The 18,385-nt window shown below is 47.8% G+C and overlaps 1 protein-coding gene across 1 annotated transcript in view; it reads right to left on the reverse strand.

The window, feature by feature from the left end:
- The window catches only part of LOC138514720 (collagen alpha-1(VII) chain-like), a 1,453,166-nt gene that overhangs the window by 763,227 nt on the left and 671,554 nt on the right, over positions 1 to 18,385 (reverse strand). Inside the window, exons 51-54 of the mRNA XM_069630120.1 lie at positions 13,555 to 13,599; positions 3,953 to 4,024; positions 2,601 to 2,636; positions 990 to 1,016 (exon numbers count right to left, since the gene is read on the reverse strand). Coding sequence (XP_069486221.1) covers positions 990 to 1,016; positions 2,601 to 2,636; positions 3,953 to 4,024; positions 13,555 to 13,599 — 180 coding nt within the window. The remainder of the gene's footprint in view (positions 1 to 989; positions 1,017 to 2,600; positions 2,637 to 3,952; positions 4,025 to 13,554; positions 13,600 to 18,385) is intronic.

The following is an 18,385-nucleotide window of genomic DNA, read 5'->3' on the forward strand; positions in this document are numbered from 1 at the left end:
TACAACAAGAAACGAGGTTCCTTCCGCAGTTCAAGAAGATAGCACTTTCATTTCGTCTTCCAAATGGGAGTCGAAGCGGGACCTGCTTGAGGATAAGGTTCCTCGTGAAAGTGTTATCTTCCTGAGGTTTCATTGACTAGTGTGTATGTTAAAGGCCTAATAAGCTGTCCCGGGAGGATAGCTCAGCAGCAACGTGCTCACCTCGGAAACAAGACGACACGAAGCAATACAGGTTTGATCCCCGGGTCTGCGCTAGAAACCTCTGGTTATTAAACGTGCTTTAAATACGCAACTAAGACATATTCCGGTAACAGTGCCTCGATGCCTCTGGGCTGTGTGAGCGCTTTAAAAAAAATGCAAATAAATATATTATTGTATATTTTTGTGCTTACCTGTCTAACTAGAATTATTGTGTTGTTCATTGTAGCCCCAGACCACTCTCACACCCCTACTGAATCTAAGCCTTGTTCTTCTCTGCTACCTACCTTGACTGAGTTTGGCTGGACATCAGTGTCTTTCCCGTTCACCATAATAGACTGGTTCCCAAAATTCACCCCAGGGTTGATTTTGGAAATCCAATTTAACAACGGGCTTCACTATGTAGGAAGGCTGCATGATTGGGCTCTGTGTAATAGAACGCCTGAGTATACATAGGTTTCATTATATAAAACAGTTATGTATATGGGCTTAATGAAATTAAAACGTTGTGTATATGGGCTTTATGGTATGGAGACAGTTGTGCATCAAGATTTGGAACAAATGTGTATTCACCTCCTCCATATGGAACGCTATGCATCTGACTTCACATCGTACACATTATGCTTGATTAGTTCTGTTGGAGATTTTCCCCACAATTAATAACTTTTCACAATGTTATAGCATTATCTTCACACAGTGCTGTCAATTAGACCTATCACAAGCCATGCTCATCCAGCCACGGCATGCACATGCAGCATCTTGTGTTAGATGGTACAATGATGACTACTCACGAAAGCTCCGGGAGGCCCAGGTAACCCCTAAGAAAATGAGAATAAAATCACATCAGCAAAGTTACTCTGACAAAAAAGCAGAGACATTGTCTAAAGTACCATATTATCAGAAAAGGCAAAAGGTTCAACCCGTCTCTATGAAACTAGCTTCACAACCCCTTATCTGGCTCCCGATCATAGATGACCAGGGATGGAAGACTACCCCAGCTCAAAGTGTCCCAACGTGCCGGAGATGGGTAAACCGCAAGAGGATGTGATTCTAACTTATTAAAACAATGGGTGAGGGTGTGGGGGGGGGGGTACGTTTGAATGATTCAACCCATTTGGAGCTGAACTCAAATGGTTGGCAACATGAGAACCCTACTTTGAGCAGTTATTATAAAAAAAAACATAATTTGCATCAATTTAACTTCTGTGTTCAATTAATTCATTCTGATTGAATTTTGGTTTTCGTTTTATTTTTTTGGATTTTATTCTGATACTAGGCCTTTTTTCACATTTAAATGGAACCAATTGGCTCGAATGCTTAGTGTCGGCTCATAATGACTGTGACCACAACAAATTGAACTCGGCGTCCGAAGGCTTGATCCAAGTCCCCTCGCGTGGCAGCTCAATATGGGTTCAAAGGATTCAAATTAATTTTACCAATTATCTTAAAGATTCGCACTATGATTTCAATAAACATTTGAAGGTTTGCCGATTCCTACCGTACACCCTCTTCTCTGAATCGTGCTCCCCTGTCTAACTTGGCTCCTCCCATTTGCAAATGACAGTCCGTGGGAAGGAGAGCCGCAGACACCTGCTGCCGCAGCCGGCCAAATTGAAGACAAGCACCCGCCCATATTTATGTAACATGCTTGACTTGCTAAAAGTGTCATTGGTGCACTAGCATCTGGCAATATATGCAAGAAGAGCATTGGGTCCACTTAGAAGCTATTTTGAGCCATTCCCTTCCTACACAATCAAGAGGGTATCCTTCTTGTTTCTACATTTTGACTTTACTTTTCATTTTTGTAACCCACTAGCCTTTCAGCTATGACCCCCTAAAACATTATCTTTTAGAAACTACTACTGCATGTGTGAAATTAGAACAGGGAAATCGAATAGGTTTTTTGTGACCAGGTAACAAGAAAGAGGGCTTTTTGGTTGACAAAAAAATCTTGGCTCTCAATTTGAGTATCTTAAAATAATTCAGAAAGCATGTCCTAAAGGGATTTCACTCAGGACTGGAAAAACTGTGGACACCATTTATACAAATTATAGACAACACTTGTGTGGAACATCCTACATGCTTAGATGTGGATGGGGTGAGTATTGTTGAAAACACTGAAACATGCACTTAACCAACACATGTGTCAAAAGACATTGGAAAGATGAAACTATTATAGATGCCAAAGGCCATCCTATTGTTGCAGCCTAAACTTAAAAGAGAACATCAGAATTTGCCAAATGCCCAATCAATGTAGCCATCTGTATGTGGTCTATGGCATGAGGCCGAGCAAATTCCCCCAGATAATTGGAAATCATATTTGCCGTAGGAGGCTTTTGGAGCTTGTCTTCTGAAATGTCTTCCGTTGTACAAAAGCTGTTCCTACAAGCGCCACAACTTACCATATTGCCTTTGTCTCCCTTGTCGCCAATGGTGCCCTGCAGAAGATAAGGAATTCAGTGTCAAGAAGGAGCTGCCATGCCAGCTGGATATTAAAGGCTTCCATACCACTTACGCTTCTCTTCACCAATCATACAAAGCACTGGACATTCTGTGCACTGGTCGCGATGGAATAAGTGAGGAGTAATTTCAGACTAAACACTGTTTACAATGTGTTTCATGCCAATAGAGTGCTGTGCTCACAAATGATGCATGGTGCCCTGGAATAGGATCTCTCCCGGGAGGATAGCTCAGCGGCAACGTGCTCGCCTTGGAAACAAGACAACATGAAGCAACACAGGTTCAATCCCCTGGTCCGTGCTTAGGAACCTTTGTGTATTAAGCGCATTATAAATGCACAATCAAGACATATTCCTGTAACAGTGCCTCCATGCCCCTGGGCGGTGTGAGCGCTTTAGAAATGCAAATAAATAAAAAATAAAATAATCTTGCATTTTTCAGCAGATATAGATTTCACAACCCGGAAGCACATTGATGCAGCTATTTTGCTACACTGGAAAGAACACGTTATGTCAACTTGACCCGTTCCCTTAAAATACAAGAGAAAAACCTGACCCGTCACGACTCGCAATGCCCACGTAATGCTATGGAAGAGGGGGTGCCACTGCAGTGTGTAGAACCCAGAGCCCTGAGTTCTAATGATGGCTTCTCTGCAAGGACTCGGCCTCAGTCCCATTAGCACCCTGGGACGGGGCACTGGCCCAATCAGAATGCTCGGAACACGAGCTGTATTGTACGGTACAGGCCTGCGTACCCAGCAGTCTGGGAGCTGCTGGCCAGCGCACACTTCCCTGCCCTGCCCCTCTTTCCTTTGCCCACCCTGCCCCTCCCAGTTTAGCACTGGTGTAGTGACCTACGTGTGTGCTAGGAGTCTCTTATTTTTTGTACTAAAAAAAAGAAACATACCTTTTCTGTGCGGCCCGGTGCGGTGGTTCTCAGAGTCTGTTGTCAATGTTTATGACGTCACAGTCATCAACATTGAAAGCGGATTGTAAACCATGTACGCTGCACCGGGTCGCACAGAAAAGGTAAGTTTGTTATTTTTTTTTTTTTAAAGACACCATTATCATTCATGTAAGGAACTACACGGGTGCTAATGGCGAAATGCCCCGGCAGCCTCCTCTGCATTCTGTGGCCACCAGAATGGGCTAGGATATACCAGATGGGGGGCCTCAGCAATGGTGCAAGCCACCTCCCTTGGAAGTCTGTTCCATGCCGCCATTCCTGCAACCATCTCCAGTCCGTCCTCACACGGTTCATTGGATCAGATAGCCGGGTCGCTTGCATTACTCACATTTGTCCCATGTGGTCCCATGTCACCTTTCATCCCAGAGTCACCAGGACGTCCCGGAAGCCCCAGAGGACCCTGGAAAAGATTCAGAGAAAGAATTAAGCAACAACATTTACCAATGAATTCCCCACCAGTTTCTTCAAAGCCGGGACCACAGCAGATGATGTGAAGGACACGGACACAAGACCTCCAAACTAGACATGGTGCGTCTGAAGGGCACGTACCGCATTAATGCAGGATGTAGTTATTATGCAACAAAGTCCGCTGAATGTCTCAACCAATTATCATACAGAGATTAGCATTGATAGCCCTATCGATGGTGATTGGCAGCAAGAATTTCGGAGAGAGGTCATTTCATTGGACAGTTAGCGCCCTATGGGAGTACCTGTTTCTCCAGTCGCCTGGCTCGCCAAACTCTGCTTGGTTACCAGAGCAGCGTATGGTGACTATCAAGGAATCAGAACCTTTCCTATTTGCTGGGGAGGATTCAGTCAGGAGGGATGCTGTAGAGAATGAGTTATGTTATGACTTGTTCCATTCTTGCGGCAGGGAATGCATTTGCCTCTTCAGCCCTGGTCCTGTAATCCAGAACTAGGAGGTGGCGTGTTGCCAAGACTGCCAGCAGGGTTCCGCCTTGCTCCACTCCTGGTGCTTCGGTGGTCCATGACAAATGTCCGTCATAAACACCAAGTCAACAGATCATTTATTTCTGCCTGGCTACCCATCGTGCTCTTCATATTGTTTCATGTGACTCTTTATTGTTGCTTTACTTTTGGGATGTGCTCTTAAACACACTTTGTTTGGAGCAGAATTTGCACAGTGCAAGTCAAAGCAAAGCAGTGGCAGACAGAAATTTGAATTTTGTGGATATTTTAGAACAACTGAAAATGCACCATTTAGATGTCTGTCACGACACCACCATTTGCTAAGACAAATGGGACACTCTGCAGACCTGGTGGTGTGAAAAGGTGGCCTTTAGCTAGAGAAAGCAAAATCATGTATGTGGTTCAGGAGGTATTGATTATTATACAAAGGGGTCACACACCTGGACAGATGGAGAGAGGTACTAGATAGAATGCAGGTGGCAGCGAGAGTACGAAATAAGAGCACGCGGGAGGCAGAGGTGTAAAGGCTAGGAGTGGACATGGGACATTTGGGGTGTAAGACAAAAGACAAAATCAATGGTCCTGGAAACTAAGAGCTGGAATACATGGTTTGGAGTCTAGACAATTCGACACTTAGGGTGGGGTGGGAGAGTTCACAAAAACAATCCATGGGGCAATGGAGTAAGAATTGAGACCTGTAGGAGTGGGCTTAGGAAATGGGACAGATAGGGATGGGGTATACATTGGGAGTGGGGCATGGGAGTGCTTCATGGCCGGTGTTCCCTCATTCATGCTGCTACATTTACAGTTGCATGCCCCCCACCCGCTCCAGGGGAGGATAATAACGTAAATAAGGCATTTCTCAATAACAGGAGGGGCCCGGCATTTCTTTTATCTTTTTTAAAGAAAATATTTTCTGAAACACATATCTGATTCATAGTGTTTTGTAGGACTGTCCAACTTGAGGAAACAGTGATAGGGGGAGATTTTGAGAGCAGGAGTAGACAATGCAACTGGCCTGAAAGAAGAGGAGTTGAGAACAGATAAGAATCAGGAAGGAGAGCAGGCTCAGATAAGGAAACATGCCTGGAAGGAGAGGGGTGTGGAACAGATAGGAGTCAGGAGAGAGAGCAGGCATAGATAACGAGACATGGCTGAATGAAGAGAGGTTGGGTACAGATAGGACCTCAGAAAGAGTGGAGGAGTAGATAATGAAATGGAAGGAGAGGGATTGAGAAAAGTTAGGAGTCAGGAAAGAGAGCAGGCTCAGATAAGGAAACATGCCTGGAAGGAGAGGGGTGTGGAACAGATAGGAGTCAGGAGAGAGAGCAGGCATAGATAACGAGACATGGCTGAAAGAAGAGAGGTTGGGTACAGATAGGACCTCAGAAAGAGTGGAGGAGTAGACAATGAAATGGAAGGAGAGGGATTGAGAAAAGTTAGGAGTCAGGAAAGAGAGCAGGCTCAGATAATGAAACATGCCTGGAAGGAGAGGGGTGTAGAACAGATAGGAGTCAGGAAAGAGAGCAGGCATCGATAACGAGACATGCCTGAAAGAAGCGAGATTGGGTACAGATAGGACCCCAGAAAGAGTGGAGGAGTAGACAATGAAATGGGAGAGGAACAGAAGGAGAGGGGTTGAGAACAGATCGGAGTATTGGAGGAGAGCAGGAGTAGATAATGCAACATGCCTGGAAGGAGATGGGTTGAGAAAAATATGCGTCAGGAAAAAAAGCAGGCCTAGATAATGCAACATGCGTGAAAGGAGAGGGGTTAACATCAGCTAAGAGTCAGGAAAGAGAGGAGGAGGAGATAATGCAACATGCCTGAAAGAAGAGGGGTTGAGAACAGATAGGACCCCAGAAAGAGTGGAGGAGTAGACAATGAAATGGACGAAGAATGGAAGTAGAGGTGATGAGAAAAGATTGGATTCATGCAAGAGAGCAGGTGTGGATAATGCAACATGCCTAGAAGGAGAGGGGTTGAGAACAAATAGGAGTCAGGAAAGAGAGCAGGAGTAGATAATGCAACATGCCTGGAAGGAGAGGGGTGTAGAACAGACACGCATATATAATGAGACATGCCTGAAAGAAGAGAGGTTGGGAACAGATAGGACCCCAGCAAGAGTGGAGGAGTAGACAATGAAATGCAAGAATAATTGAAGGAGAGTGGATGAGAACAGAGAGGAGTCATGGAAGAGAGCAGAAGTAGATAATGCAACATGCCTAGAAGGGGAGGGGTTGAGAACAGATAGGAGTCAGAAAAGAGAGCAGGAGTAGATAATGAAACATGCCTGGAAGGGGAGGGGATGAGAACAGATAGGAGTCAGGAAAGAGAGCAGGTGTAGATAATGCAACATGCCTGGAAGGAGATGGGTTGAGAACAGATAGGAGTCAGGAAAGAGAGCAGGAGTAGATAATGCAACATGCCTGGAAGGAGATGGGTTGAGAAAAGATAGGAGTCGGGAAAGAGGGCAGGCATAGATAACGCAACATGCCTGAAAGGAGAGGGGTTAACAGCAGCTAATAGTCAGGAAAGAGAGGAGGAGTATATAATGCAACATGCCTGAAAGAAGAGGGGTTGAGAACAGATAGCACCCCTGAAACAGTGGACGAGTAGACAATGAAATATGCCCGATAGAAGAAGTATTGAAAAGAGATATGAGTAAGGTAAGCAAGCAGGTATAGATAATGAGACATGCCTGGAAGGAGAGGGGTTGAGAACATATAGGACTCAGGAAAGAGAGCAGGCGTAGATAATGCAACATGCCCGCAAGGAGAGGGGTTGAGAACAGATAGGAGTCAGGAATTAGAGCAGGCGTAGATAATGCAAAATGCCTGGAAGGAGAAGGGTTGAGAACAGATTGAAGCCAGGAAAGAGAGGAGGAGTAGACAATGAAATATACATGAGAGAAGAAGTGTTGAGAACAGATAGGAGTCAGGAAAGAGAGCAGGCATGGATAACGAAACATGCCTGGAAGGAGAGGGTTTGAGAACAGGTATGAACCAGGAAAGCGAGCAGCAGTAGACAATGAAATATGCCTGAAATATGAAGTGTTGAGAACAGATAAGCGTCAGAAAAAAGTGCAAGCGTAGATAACAAAACATTCCTAGAAGGAGAGGGTTTGAGAACAGAAAGAACGACAAAAGAACAGAAATTGGCAATACAGCATGCTGGGAAGGAGAGGGGATGAAAGAGAAGAGGAGTAGATAATGAAATATGCCTGAAAGAAGAGGGGTTTATAAACAGCCAGGAAAGAGAGCAGGCACAGATAATAACGCATGCCTGGGAGGAGAGGGGTTTATGAACAGCCAGGGAAGACAGCAGGCATACATAATGAAACATGCCTGAAAGGAGAGGGACTCAGAAATGGTAGGAGCCAGGAAAGAGACCAGGAGATAACAATGAAACATGCCTGAAGGGAGAGTGGTTGAGAACAGATAGAAGGACAGAAACAGGGCAACATTCCTAGAAGAAGATGCGTTGAGAACAGGTAGGGGCCATGAAGAAGAGAAGCAGTGGGCAATGCAGCATGCCTTGAAGAAGAGGGGTGGGAAAAGGTAGGGGCCAGGAGCGAGAGAAGCAGCAGGCAATGCAGCATGCCTTGGGGCAGAGGGGTTGAGAATAGGTAGGGGCCAGGAAGGAGAGAAGCAGCAGCCAATGCAGCATGCCTTGGGGCAGAGGGGTTGAGAACAGGTAGGGGCCAGGAAGGAGAGAAGCAGCAGGCAATGCAGCATGCCTTGGGGCAGAGGGGTTGAGAATAGGTAGGGGCCAGGAAGGAGAGAAGCAGCAGGCAATGCAGCATGCCTTGGGGCAGAGGGGTTGAGAACAGGTAGGGGCCAGGAAGGAGAGAAGCAGCAGGCAATGCAGCATGCCTTGGGGCAGAGGGGTTGAGAATAGGTAGGGGCCAGGAAGGAGAGAAGCAGCCGGCAATGCAGCATGCCTTGGGGCAGAGGAGTTGAGAACAGGTAGGGGCCAGGCGAGAGAAGCACCAGGCAATGCAGCATGCCTTGGGGGAGAGGGGTTGAGAACAGGTAGGGGTCAGGAAGGAGAGATGCACTAGGCAAAGCAACATGCCTGGAAGGAGACGGATTGAGAACAGGTAGGGGCCAGGAAGGAGAGATGCAGCAGGCAATGCAGCATGCCTGGAAGGAGAGGGGTTGAGAAAAGATCAGAACCAGAAGAAAGTGTCAAAAAAACACAATGTAAATGACTACTACGATTAGGGTTGTTTGAGAAAGTTTTGGAACCGGGAAAGAGAACAGGAGTAGGGAATGCACTAGCCTGTTCCATTAATGCACCATGGTCCAAGGTGTCAACCTTTTCGAACCAGTCAAGGATAAAGATGCTGATTGACCTTTATTAAGTGACAGATGAGCAAATAATATCATATGAACATTTATTAGGTGTTCTATTGATGTTCCTTGACTTCTCTAGATATAAGAACACTACATCATGTGGACCCAATATTCTATGACAGTATAATGAACATGGATTGAAATAACATACCAGAGGGGTTGAGAACAGGTAGGGGCCAGGAAGGAGAGAAGCAGCAGTCAATGCCACATGCCTGGAAGAAGAGGGGTTGAGAACAGGTAGGGGCCAGGAAGGAGAGATGCAGCAGGCAATGCCACATGCCTGGAAGAAGAGGGGTTGAGAACAGGTAGGGGCCAGGAAGGAGAGAAGCAGCAGTCAATGCCACATGCCTGGAAGAAGAGGGGTTGAGAACAGGTAGGGGCCAGGAAGGAGAGAAGCAGCAGGCAATGCCACATGCCTGGAAGAAGAGGGGTTGAGAACAGGTAGGGGCCAGGAAGGAGAGAAGCAGCAGGCAATGCCACATGCCTGGAAGAAGAGGGGTTGAGAACAGGTAGGGGTCAGGAAGGAGAGAAGCAGCAGGCAAAGCAACATGCCTGCAAGGAGATGGATTGAGAACAGGTAGGGGCCAGGAAGGAGAGAAGCAGCAGGCAATGCAGCATGCCTTGGGGCAGAGGGGTTGAGAATAGGTAGGGGCCAGGAAGGAGAGAAGCAGCAGGCAATGCAGCATGCCTTGGGGCAGAGGGGTTGAGAACATGTAGGGGCCAGGAAGGAGAGAAGCAGCAGGCAATGCAGCATGCTTTGGGAGAGAGGGGTTGAGAACAGGTAGGGGCCAGGAAGGAGAGAAGCAGCAGGCAATGCAGCATGCCTTGGGGCAGAGGGGTTGAGAACAGGTAGGGGCCAGGAAGGAGAGAAGCAGCAGGCAATGCAGCATGCCTTGGGGCAGAGGGGTTGAGAACAGGTAGGGGCCAGGAAGGAGAGATGCAGCAGGCAATGCAGCATGCCTGGAAGGAGAGGGATTGAGAATAGGTAGGGGCCAGGAAGGAGAGAAGCAGCAGGCAATGCAGCATGCCTTGGGGCAGAGGGGTTGAGAATAGGTAGGGGCCAGGAAGGAGAGAAGCAGCAGGCAATGCAGCATGCCTTGGGGCAGAGGGGTTGAGAATAGGTAGGGGCCAGGAAGGAGAGAAGCAGCAGGCAATGCAGCATGCCTTGGGGCAGAGGAGTTGAGAACAGGTAGGGGCCAGGCGAGAGAAGCACCAGGCAATGCAGCATGCCTTGGGGGAGAGGGGTTGAGAACAGGTAGGGGCCAGGCGAGAGAAGCACCAGGGAATGCAGCATGCCTTGGGGGAGAGGGGTTGAGAACAGGTAGGGGCCAGGAAGGAGAGAAGCAGCAGGCAATGCAGCATGCCTTGGGGCAGAGGGGTTGAGAACAGGTAGGGGCCAGGAAGGAGAGATGCAGCAGGCAATGCAGCATGCCTGGAAGGAGAGGGATTGAGAACAGGTAGGGGCCAGGAAGGAGAGAAGCAGCAGGCAATGCAGCATGCCTGGAAGGAGAGGGATTGAGAACAGGTAGGGGCCAGGAAGGAGAGAAGCAGCAGGCAATGCAGCATGCCTTGAAGGAGAGGGGTTGAGAACAGAGAGGGTCCAGGAAGGAGAGAAGCAGCAGGCAATGCAGCATGCCTTGGGGCAGAGGGGTTGAGAACAGGTAGGGGCCAGGAAGGAGAGATGCAGCAGGCAATGCAGCATGCCTGGAAGGAGAGGGATTGAGAATAGGTAGGGGCCAGGAAGGAGAGAAGCAGCAGGCAATGCAGCATGCCTTGGGGCAGAGGGGATGAGAATAGGTAGGGGCCAGGAAGGAGAGAAGCAGCAGGCAATGCAGCATGCCTTGGGGCAGAGGGGTTGAGAATAGGTAGGGGCCAGGAAGGAGAGAAGCAGCAGGCAATGCAGCATGCCTTGGGGCAGAGGAGTTGAGAACAGGTAGGGGCCAGGCGAGAGAAGCACCAGGCAATGCAGCATGCCTTGGGGGAGAGGGGTTGAGAACAGGTAGGGGCCAGGCGAGAGAAGCACCAGGCAATGCAGCATGCCTTGGGGGAGAGGGGTTGAGAACAGGTAGGGGTCAGGAAGGAGAGATGCAGCAGGCAATGCAGCATGCCTTGGGGGAGAGGGGTTGAGAACAGGTAGGGGCCAGGAAGGAGAGAAGCAGCAGGCAATGCAGCATGCCTTGGGGCAGAGGGGTTGAGAACAGGTAGGGGCCAGGAAGGAGAGATGCAGCAGGCAATGCAGCATGCCTGGAAGGAGAGGGATTGAGAACAGGTAGGGGCCAGGAAGGAGAGAAGCAGCAGGCAATGCAGCATGCCTGGAAGGAGAGGGATTGAGTACAGGTAGGGGCCAGGAAGGAGAGAAGCAGCAGGCAATGCAGCATGCCTTGAAGGAGAGGGGTTGAGAACAGAGAGGGTCCAGGAAGGAGAGAAGCAGCAGGCAATGCAGCATGCCTTGGGGCAGAGGGGTTGAGAATAGGTAGGGGCCAGGAAGGAGAGAAGCAGCAGGCAATGCAGCATGCCTTGGTGCAGAGGGGTTGAGAACAGGTAGGGGCCAGGAAGGAGAGAAGCAGCAGGCAATGCCACATGCCTGGAAGAAGAGGGGTTGAGAACAGGTAGGGGCCAGGAAGGAGAGAAGCAGCAGGCAATGCAGCATGCCTTGGGGAGAGGGATTGAGAACAGGTAGGGGTCAGGAAGGAGAGAAGCAGCAGGCAATGCAGCATGCCTGGAAGGAGAGGGATTGAGAACAGGTAGGGGCCAGGAAGGAGAGATGCAGCAGGCAATGCAGCATGCCTTGGGGGAGAGGGGTTGAGAACAGGTAGGGGCCAGGAAGGAGAGAAGCAGCAGGCAATGCAGCATGCCTTGGGGCAGAGGGGTTGAGAACAGGTAGGGGCCAGGAAGGAGAGATGCAGCAGGCAATGCAGCATGCCTGGAAGGAGAGGGATTGAGAACAGGTAGGGGCCAGGAAGGAGAGAAGCAGCAGGCAATGCAGCATGCCTGGAAGGAGAGGGATTGAGAACAGGTAGGGGCCAGGAAGGAGAGAAGCAGCAGGCAATGCAGCATGCCTTGAAGGAGAGGGGTTGAGAACAGAGAGGGTCCAGGAAGGAGAGAAGCAGCAGGCAATGCAGCATGCCTTGGGGCAGAGGGGTTGAGAACAGGTAGGGGCCAGGAAGGAGAGATGCAGCAGGCAATGCAGCATGCCTGGAAGGAGAGGGATTGAGAATAGGTAGGGGCCAGGAAGGAGAGAAGCAGCAGGCAATGCAGCATGCCTTGGGGCAGAGGGGTTGAGAATAGGTAGGGGCCAGGAAGGAGAGAAGCAGCAGGCAATGCAGCATGCCTTGGGGCAGAGGGGTTGAGAATAGGTAGGGGCCAGGAAGGAGAGAAGCAGCAGGCAATGCAGCATGCCTTGGGGCAGAGGAGTTGAGAACAGGTAGGGGCCAGGCGAGAGAAGCACCAGGCAATGCAGCATGCCTTGGGGGAGAGGGGTTGAGAACAGGTAGGGGCCAGGCGAGAGAAGCACCAGGCAATGCAGCATGCCTTGGGGGAGAGGGGTTGAGAACAGGTAGGGGTCAGGAAGGAGAGATGCAGCAGGCAATGCAGCATGCCTTGGGGGAGAGGGGTTGAGAACAGGTAGGGGCCAGGAAGGAGAGAAGCAGCAGGCAATGCAGCATGCCTTGGGGCAGAGGGGTTGAGAACAGGTAGGGGCCAGGAAGGAGAGATGCAGCAGGCAATGCAGCATGCCTGGAAGGAGAGGGATTGAGAACAGGTAGGGGCCAGGAAGGAGAGAAGCAGCAGGCAATGCAGCATGCCTGGAAGGAGAGGGATTGAGAACAGGTAGGGGCCAGGAAGGAGAGAAGCCGCAGGCAATGCAGCATGCCTTGAAGGAGAGGGGTTGAGAACAGAGAGGGTCCAGGAAGGAGAGAAGCAGCAGGCAATGCAGCATGCCTTGGGGCAGAGGGGTTGAGAATAGGTAGGGGCCAGGAAGGAGAGAAGCAGCAGGCAATGCAGCATGCCTTGGGGCAGAGGGGTTGAGAACAGGTAGGGGCCAGGAAGGAGAGAAGCAGCAGGCAATGCCACATGCCTGGAAGAAGAGGGGTTGAGAACAGGTAGGGGCCAGGAAGGAGAGAAGCAGCAGGCAATGCAGCATGCCTTGGGGAGAGGGATTGAGAACAGGTAGGGGTCAGGAAGGAGAGAAGCAGCAGGCAATGCAGCATGCCTGGAAGGAGAGGGATTGAGAACAGGTAGGGGCCAGGAAGGAGAGAAGCAGCAGGCAATGCAGCATGCCTGGAAGGAGAGGGATTGAGAAAAGATCAGAACCAGAAGAAAGTGTCAAAAAAACACAATGTAAATGACTACTACGATTAGGGTTGTTTGAGAAAGGTTTGGAACCGGGAAAGAGAACAGGAGTAGGGAATTCACTAGCCTGTTCCATTAATGCACCATGGTCCAAGGTGTCAACCTTTTCGAACCAGTCAAGGATAAAGATGCTGATTGACCTTTATTAAGTGACAGATGAGCAAATAATATCATATGAACATTTATTAGGTGTTCTATTGATGTTCCTAGACTTCTCTAGATATAAGAACACTACATCATGTGGACCCAATATTCTATGACAGTATAATGAACATGGATTGAAATAACATACCCTTATTCCTCTCTCTCCCGGATCTCCTGCGAGTCCTGGTTCTCCCTGGAGGATATAGAATTATATGTCAAATTAAAACAAGAATGATATTGCCTGCGTAGTACAATTTATAGATCATTCATATATTTTGTGGACTATTTAGCACATCTATAACAGCACCAGGATATGAAAGCAGACGAATGATACCGCTTGCTAGCGTATTAAAGCCTAGGGGACGGGTTCAAAACTGTGGTGAAGCCACAAGCTTGAGGATAAGGAATGGAGCTGTGGTGACTCTGAGAGCCGGGGACCAACTCCAATTACATGATGCAGACCCCAAAGGAGGTACAGGGAGGATGGCATAGACACCCATGTCCATCCCTACTTAGCATCCTTGGCAACATGGGAATAAGCCATCTTATAGGCAGTTCAGCAGGAGTTGGGCAGATGACTCTGTGTTTTGTGGGTGGAGCCACCAAAGCAGGCATTCGAAATCCCTGAACAGAGAGAGAGGCATAGTTCACTGAATAGAGTGCTAGGACAGCTCACTCAGCGAACTGCAGACCTTGGCCCTCATTACACGGATGGCGGTAAGGATTTACCGGTACCGGTAAAATACCGGTACCGGTAAATCCTTACCGCCTTACTACGAGGTCCCTTTGCGGGTTGGGGGATTTAACGCCTGCTTTTTGCAGGCGTTAAAATCCAACCCGCTAAGGGACCTCGGAGCTAATTACGGCACCGCAAAATTGCGGTGCCGTAATTAGCGCCTTCCCCATTCCCATAGAGCCCTATGGGGCAGAAATGGGAATGGGGAAGGGCAATGGTGGAAGGGGGATTTACCGCCCCTCCAACCTTGGAATGGGGGGGTAAATCCCCTTTCCACCAAGGCGGTGCCGGTATTTTACCGGCATGAGCCATGGCGCTTACAGCGCCATGGCTCACCGCCTACCGTGTAATGAGGCCCCTTGTGTGCTTCCGTTGACACGAACCTTGGGATGTGAGAAATCGAAACCTTTACATATCTGTAGAATGCAATAGACCCTGGCCCTCAGAGCCACCACCAGCAATAGCAGCATGGGGAATTAATCCAAGAATGGGAGTGGGTGCTTTAACACATCCGCTATTGAAGTCGAGGGGCTGTCAGGTACTGCAAGCCCTTCGGGGGGGCAGTAGTTTACTTTTTTGTTGGTGTTCATTTTATTCGATTTATTACAAACCTTTTCAAATACAGAAACAGTTTAAAATAAAAGTTTGAAATCACTTGTACACCATCCTCATATCATTAAAATACAATCAATGAACAACAGAGATAATGTACTCCTTACTTTCATCTCTCCTTATTTTTACATCCTCTGGATAACCAACCAACCGGGGTCAGTTGAGTTAAACGTAACACAGTTAAGAAAGTGCAACCTTTAAAAATGTAACCAATGCAAAAATCATGGAGAGTTTTTCCCCTAGAAAAAGCATAGACCACCATTCCTCCAACCAGAGTGAACTAACATTTTTCCCAGAGGGTTATTTGTATTTGCATTTTATTGAATTTATATAGCGTTTTAATCCAAAACGCTTTACAAGAGGAACAAAACAAGATTCAACAAACATTAGAAACATCAAGCATTAGGTAACAAATTGAATCAAAGCAGAAAACAGTACAAGAAATAATTTACATTATAGATGAGGATTGGTGAGAGAGAAGAAGGAATAAGGCATGAGAGGGAAAAAGAGGAATGAGTAGTGGTAAAAGCAGAAGTAAAGAGGAAGGAGGCAGTGAAAGGGAGAAGAATGGATGAGATAAGAATTAGAGATGCTGGAAGAAGGGTAGGAGGGAGTAGAGTGGAAGGGTTAGGGAGGTGAATGGAAAAGATAAGATTTTAGAGAGGTACGGGAGATAGGGTAGGAGGGAATGGAGCGGATAGAGAGGGGGAGGCGGTTCCAATGGAAGGGAACGAGCAATTGGAAAGAGCGGAAGTGGGAAGAGGCGCAGGGGGGGAGGAGGAGAGAGAAGGAGGAGATCAGCAGATCGGAGAGAATGAGAAGGAGTGTGCAAAGTAAGGAGGGAGGATAGGTGGGGGGGCAAGACCATAGAGGGATTTGAAGACTAGGCAGAGGAAGTTGAATTTGAGCAGAGAGTGGAAAGGGAGCCAACCAAGTGAGGAGAGAGAGGAAGAGATAGAGTCAAGAGGTGAGAGGAGGGAGAGGGAGCGAATAGCAGAGTGGTAGACAGATTTGAGTGGGGAGAGAGGAAGGGAGACCCAAGAAAAGTGTAGAGCAGTAGAAAAGTCTCGAGAAAATGAGGGAGGAGATTAAGAGTTTAGTAGCATGAAAGGTTAGGAAGGGTCGAATTTTACAGATGTTGTAGAGGTGAAAACGGCAAGATCTGGCAGTAAGAGAAATGTGGTGAGATAAAGAGAGGTAAGGGTCAATGTAAAGACCAAGGTTACGTGCTTGGGGGGAGTTATAAGTACCTAGAGCCATTAGACCCACACATCTCGTGATTAAATGTTTTAAGGATTTAATCACATTACCCTCCTTACAAAATCTGCACCTGTGTGGATTCATATCCATCATCTTGTAAAGCCTCAATACTTCCCTGGTTGGGTACAAGTTAAATCAAACCCTCAAAAATGTGGACCTGTTGTAAGGACAAGGGAACTTTTTCAAGTATGCTGGGAGAGAGTTAATCGATCTAGTTTTATTACCAAAAATACGCACCAATTTATATTGCTTCCTTTAGTCCTGCGTATTAATCCGGTCCCACTACTGGAGTTTCTTTTGAACCAGCGTAAGGTTGCACCATCAATCGTGGTGTCCAAAGAGGCCAGGCGCCTATTACAATTAGCTCTCCAAGCGTCGAGAGGCCAGTCCATTTCATCCTTTATGCCATTATTTAAAATCTCTGGTGGCTTTGCTGAGTACGTCAAGATAGAGTTCAACCAAAAGGACCGCGTTTTCCAAAGAACTGTCACATAAAGCGACTGCAACCCCAGCTCAAATCTGAAGAAGGCTAGAGGAAGACCCCTGGACAACCACAAAACTAACTTCCACAAAATCCACTCCAGCACTTCCCAGATCTGCCATGGCATATTTAACCCTGTCTCAGCTTTGTATGTTAGTGACAGAGTCACTTTTTGTTTATAAAAAAACAAAAATGTGATGATAGTGAACTTTACATATCTTCATTGGAGAGCTTGACCTTGGGGAGCTAAACTCTTTGCCTTGGCCCTCAGATCAGAAACCCAAATGCCCTCATTTCTGCTCTGGTTCAGCCTAATCCCTACAATTGTAATCAATGTCACCATTTCAGAGCCTATATACCATCTAAAGCCCTTATTATCAGGTCTTCTCTATCGCCCTTCTTGAATTTGGGATCTCACCAACACTCAGGACATATTTAAACAATATCGAAATAAACTCTGCCCATAATACTGGTGATTCGTTCAGCATAATATTGGTCAGGCCGTCTGGGCCCGCAGCCTGTGACTGATTTAAGTTCCCAATTAGCATCTCAATTTCATCATTGTCAAACTCAATGCACCATTTCTTAACTTCTACCGGATAATTTCTCATACTCTGAGGACTAGCAAACAGGACTGTGAAATGTTTTACCCAATTACTTTCAGAGACCGCGTTGGTTAAACGTACGGCTTGGGGCGTGCCAATATTATTGATTAATTTCCCCAAAACAGTGGGGGTTCCTTTTGCACACTTCCTTAAGCATGTTCTCAGCCTTGTGTTGCATTTGTTGGACTTTAAACAATCACAGCCAGGTTTTTTATATTTTTGCTTCCTTTTTTTATCCAAGGATTCATATATATTGTTAGGTGATCGCGTGGCACCTTAAGATCTTTACGGAGAAGCTTCCTAGCCTCAACTAGTACTGTATTATTAAAATTTTTGTACCGGAACTTGTAGGTCTATTTTCAAATTCTATTGACAGAGCACCATAATCCAAGGTTATGGGATCTTTGCTGATGTGATCTTTCAACCTGGAAGTGATGTGCATCACATTATGGGGCTTAATGTATAGCCTGTTTCTACCCTGTGTACGGTTAATGTCTCCAGCCAAGCGTTCCAAGTCTCTCCCCTTTCATATCCATGTTGCTTTCAATAATCTATGATCACTATTCTCCAATGTAGGTATAGACAGTGATACAATCTCCCTAAGGAGGTTACCAGAAACATAAATATAGTTGATGCAAGCCTTTAAATGATCAGAAGCCCAGGTGTGAGTTCCCGGCATATCACCCCTGGTCTGGCCATTTAACAATGGAGGTCTCGCTTCTCGACTTCTTGTATCCATGCAAATGCCCTTTCGGTGGAATAGTTAGTACTCCCCACACTCCTTATATGCACGGTCCAACCCCCCATTTATTTTTCAATGAGTTTATGCGTAGGACATTTTTCATTAAAAAACAATCAGAAAAAAGTATTTGAATTAAAGGACATTGTGCCCATTATATATGGATGACTTAGTTCAACGTGGCATTCATCAATCAAAGCCATCACACTGTAAATAAAACAGGCTAAATCAATCTTTATATGGTTTCAATAGAGATTAAAAATCACCCCATGTTAGCGGCTGTTTGAATCAGTTGGTCAAATTCCACAAATATTAGTTGTATCCAAGGACTTGGGTTTACTCTTTTAAGTGTCATCCAAGCAGGTACTCCCCTGCTCCTCTAGAACCATCAAGGACCACATCGAGAACCGCGTCCCAGGCCTGGCCGATTTCTGCAATCACTCTTTTGCCACTGGAACTCACCCCTCCCCCTTAAGCACTCCCTTGTGCATCCCCTCCTGAAGAAACCTTATGCTGATCCTTCCTGTCCGGCAAACTACCAACCAA

This window comes from Ambystoma mexicanum, chromosome 12, assembly GCF_040938575.1.
Source record: "Ambystoma mexicanum isolate Mex_15411 chromosome 12, UKY_AmexF1_1, whole genome shotgun sequence".
Classification (NCBI taxonomy): Eukaryota; Metazoa; Chordata; class Amphibia; order Caudata; family Ambystomatidae; genus Ambystoma; species Ambystoma mexicanum.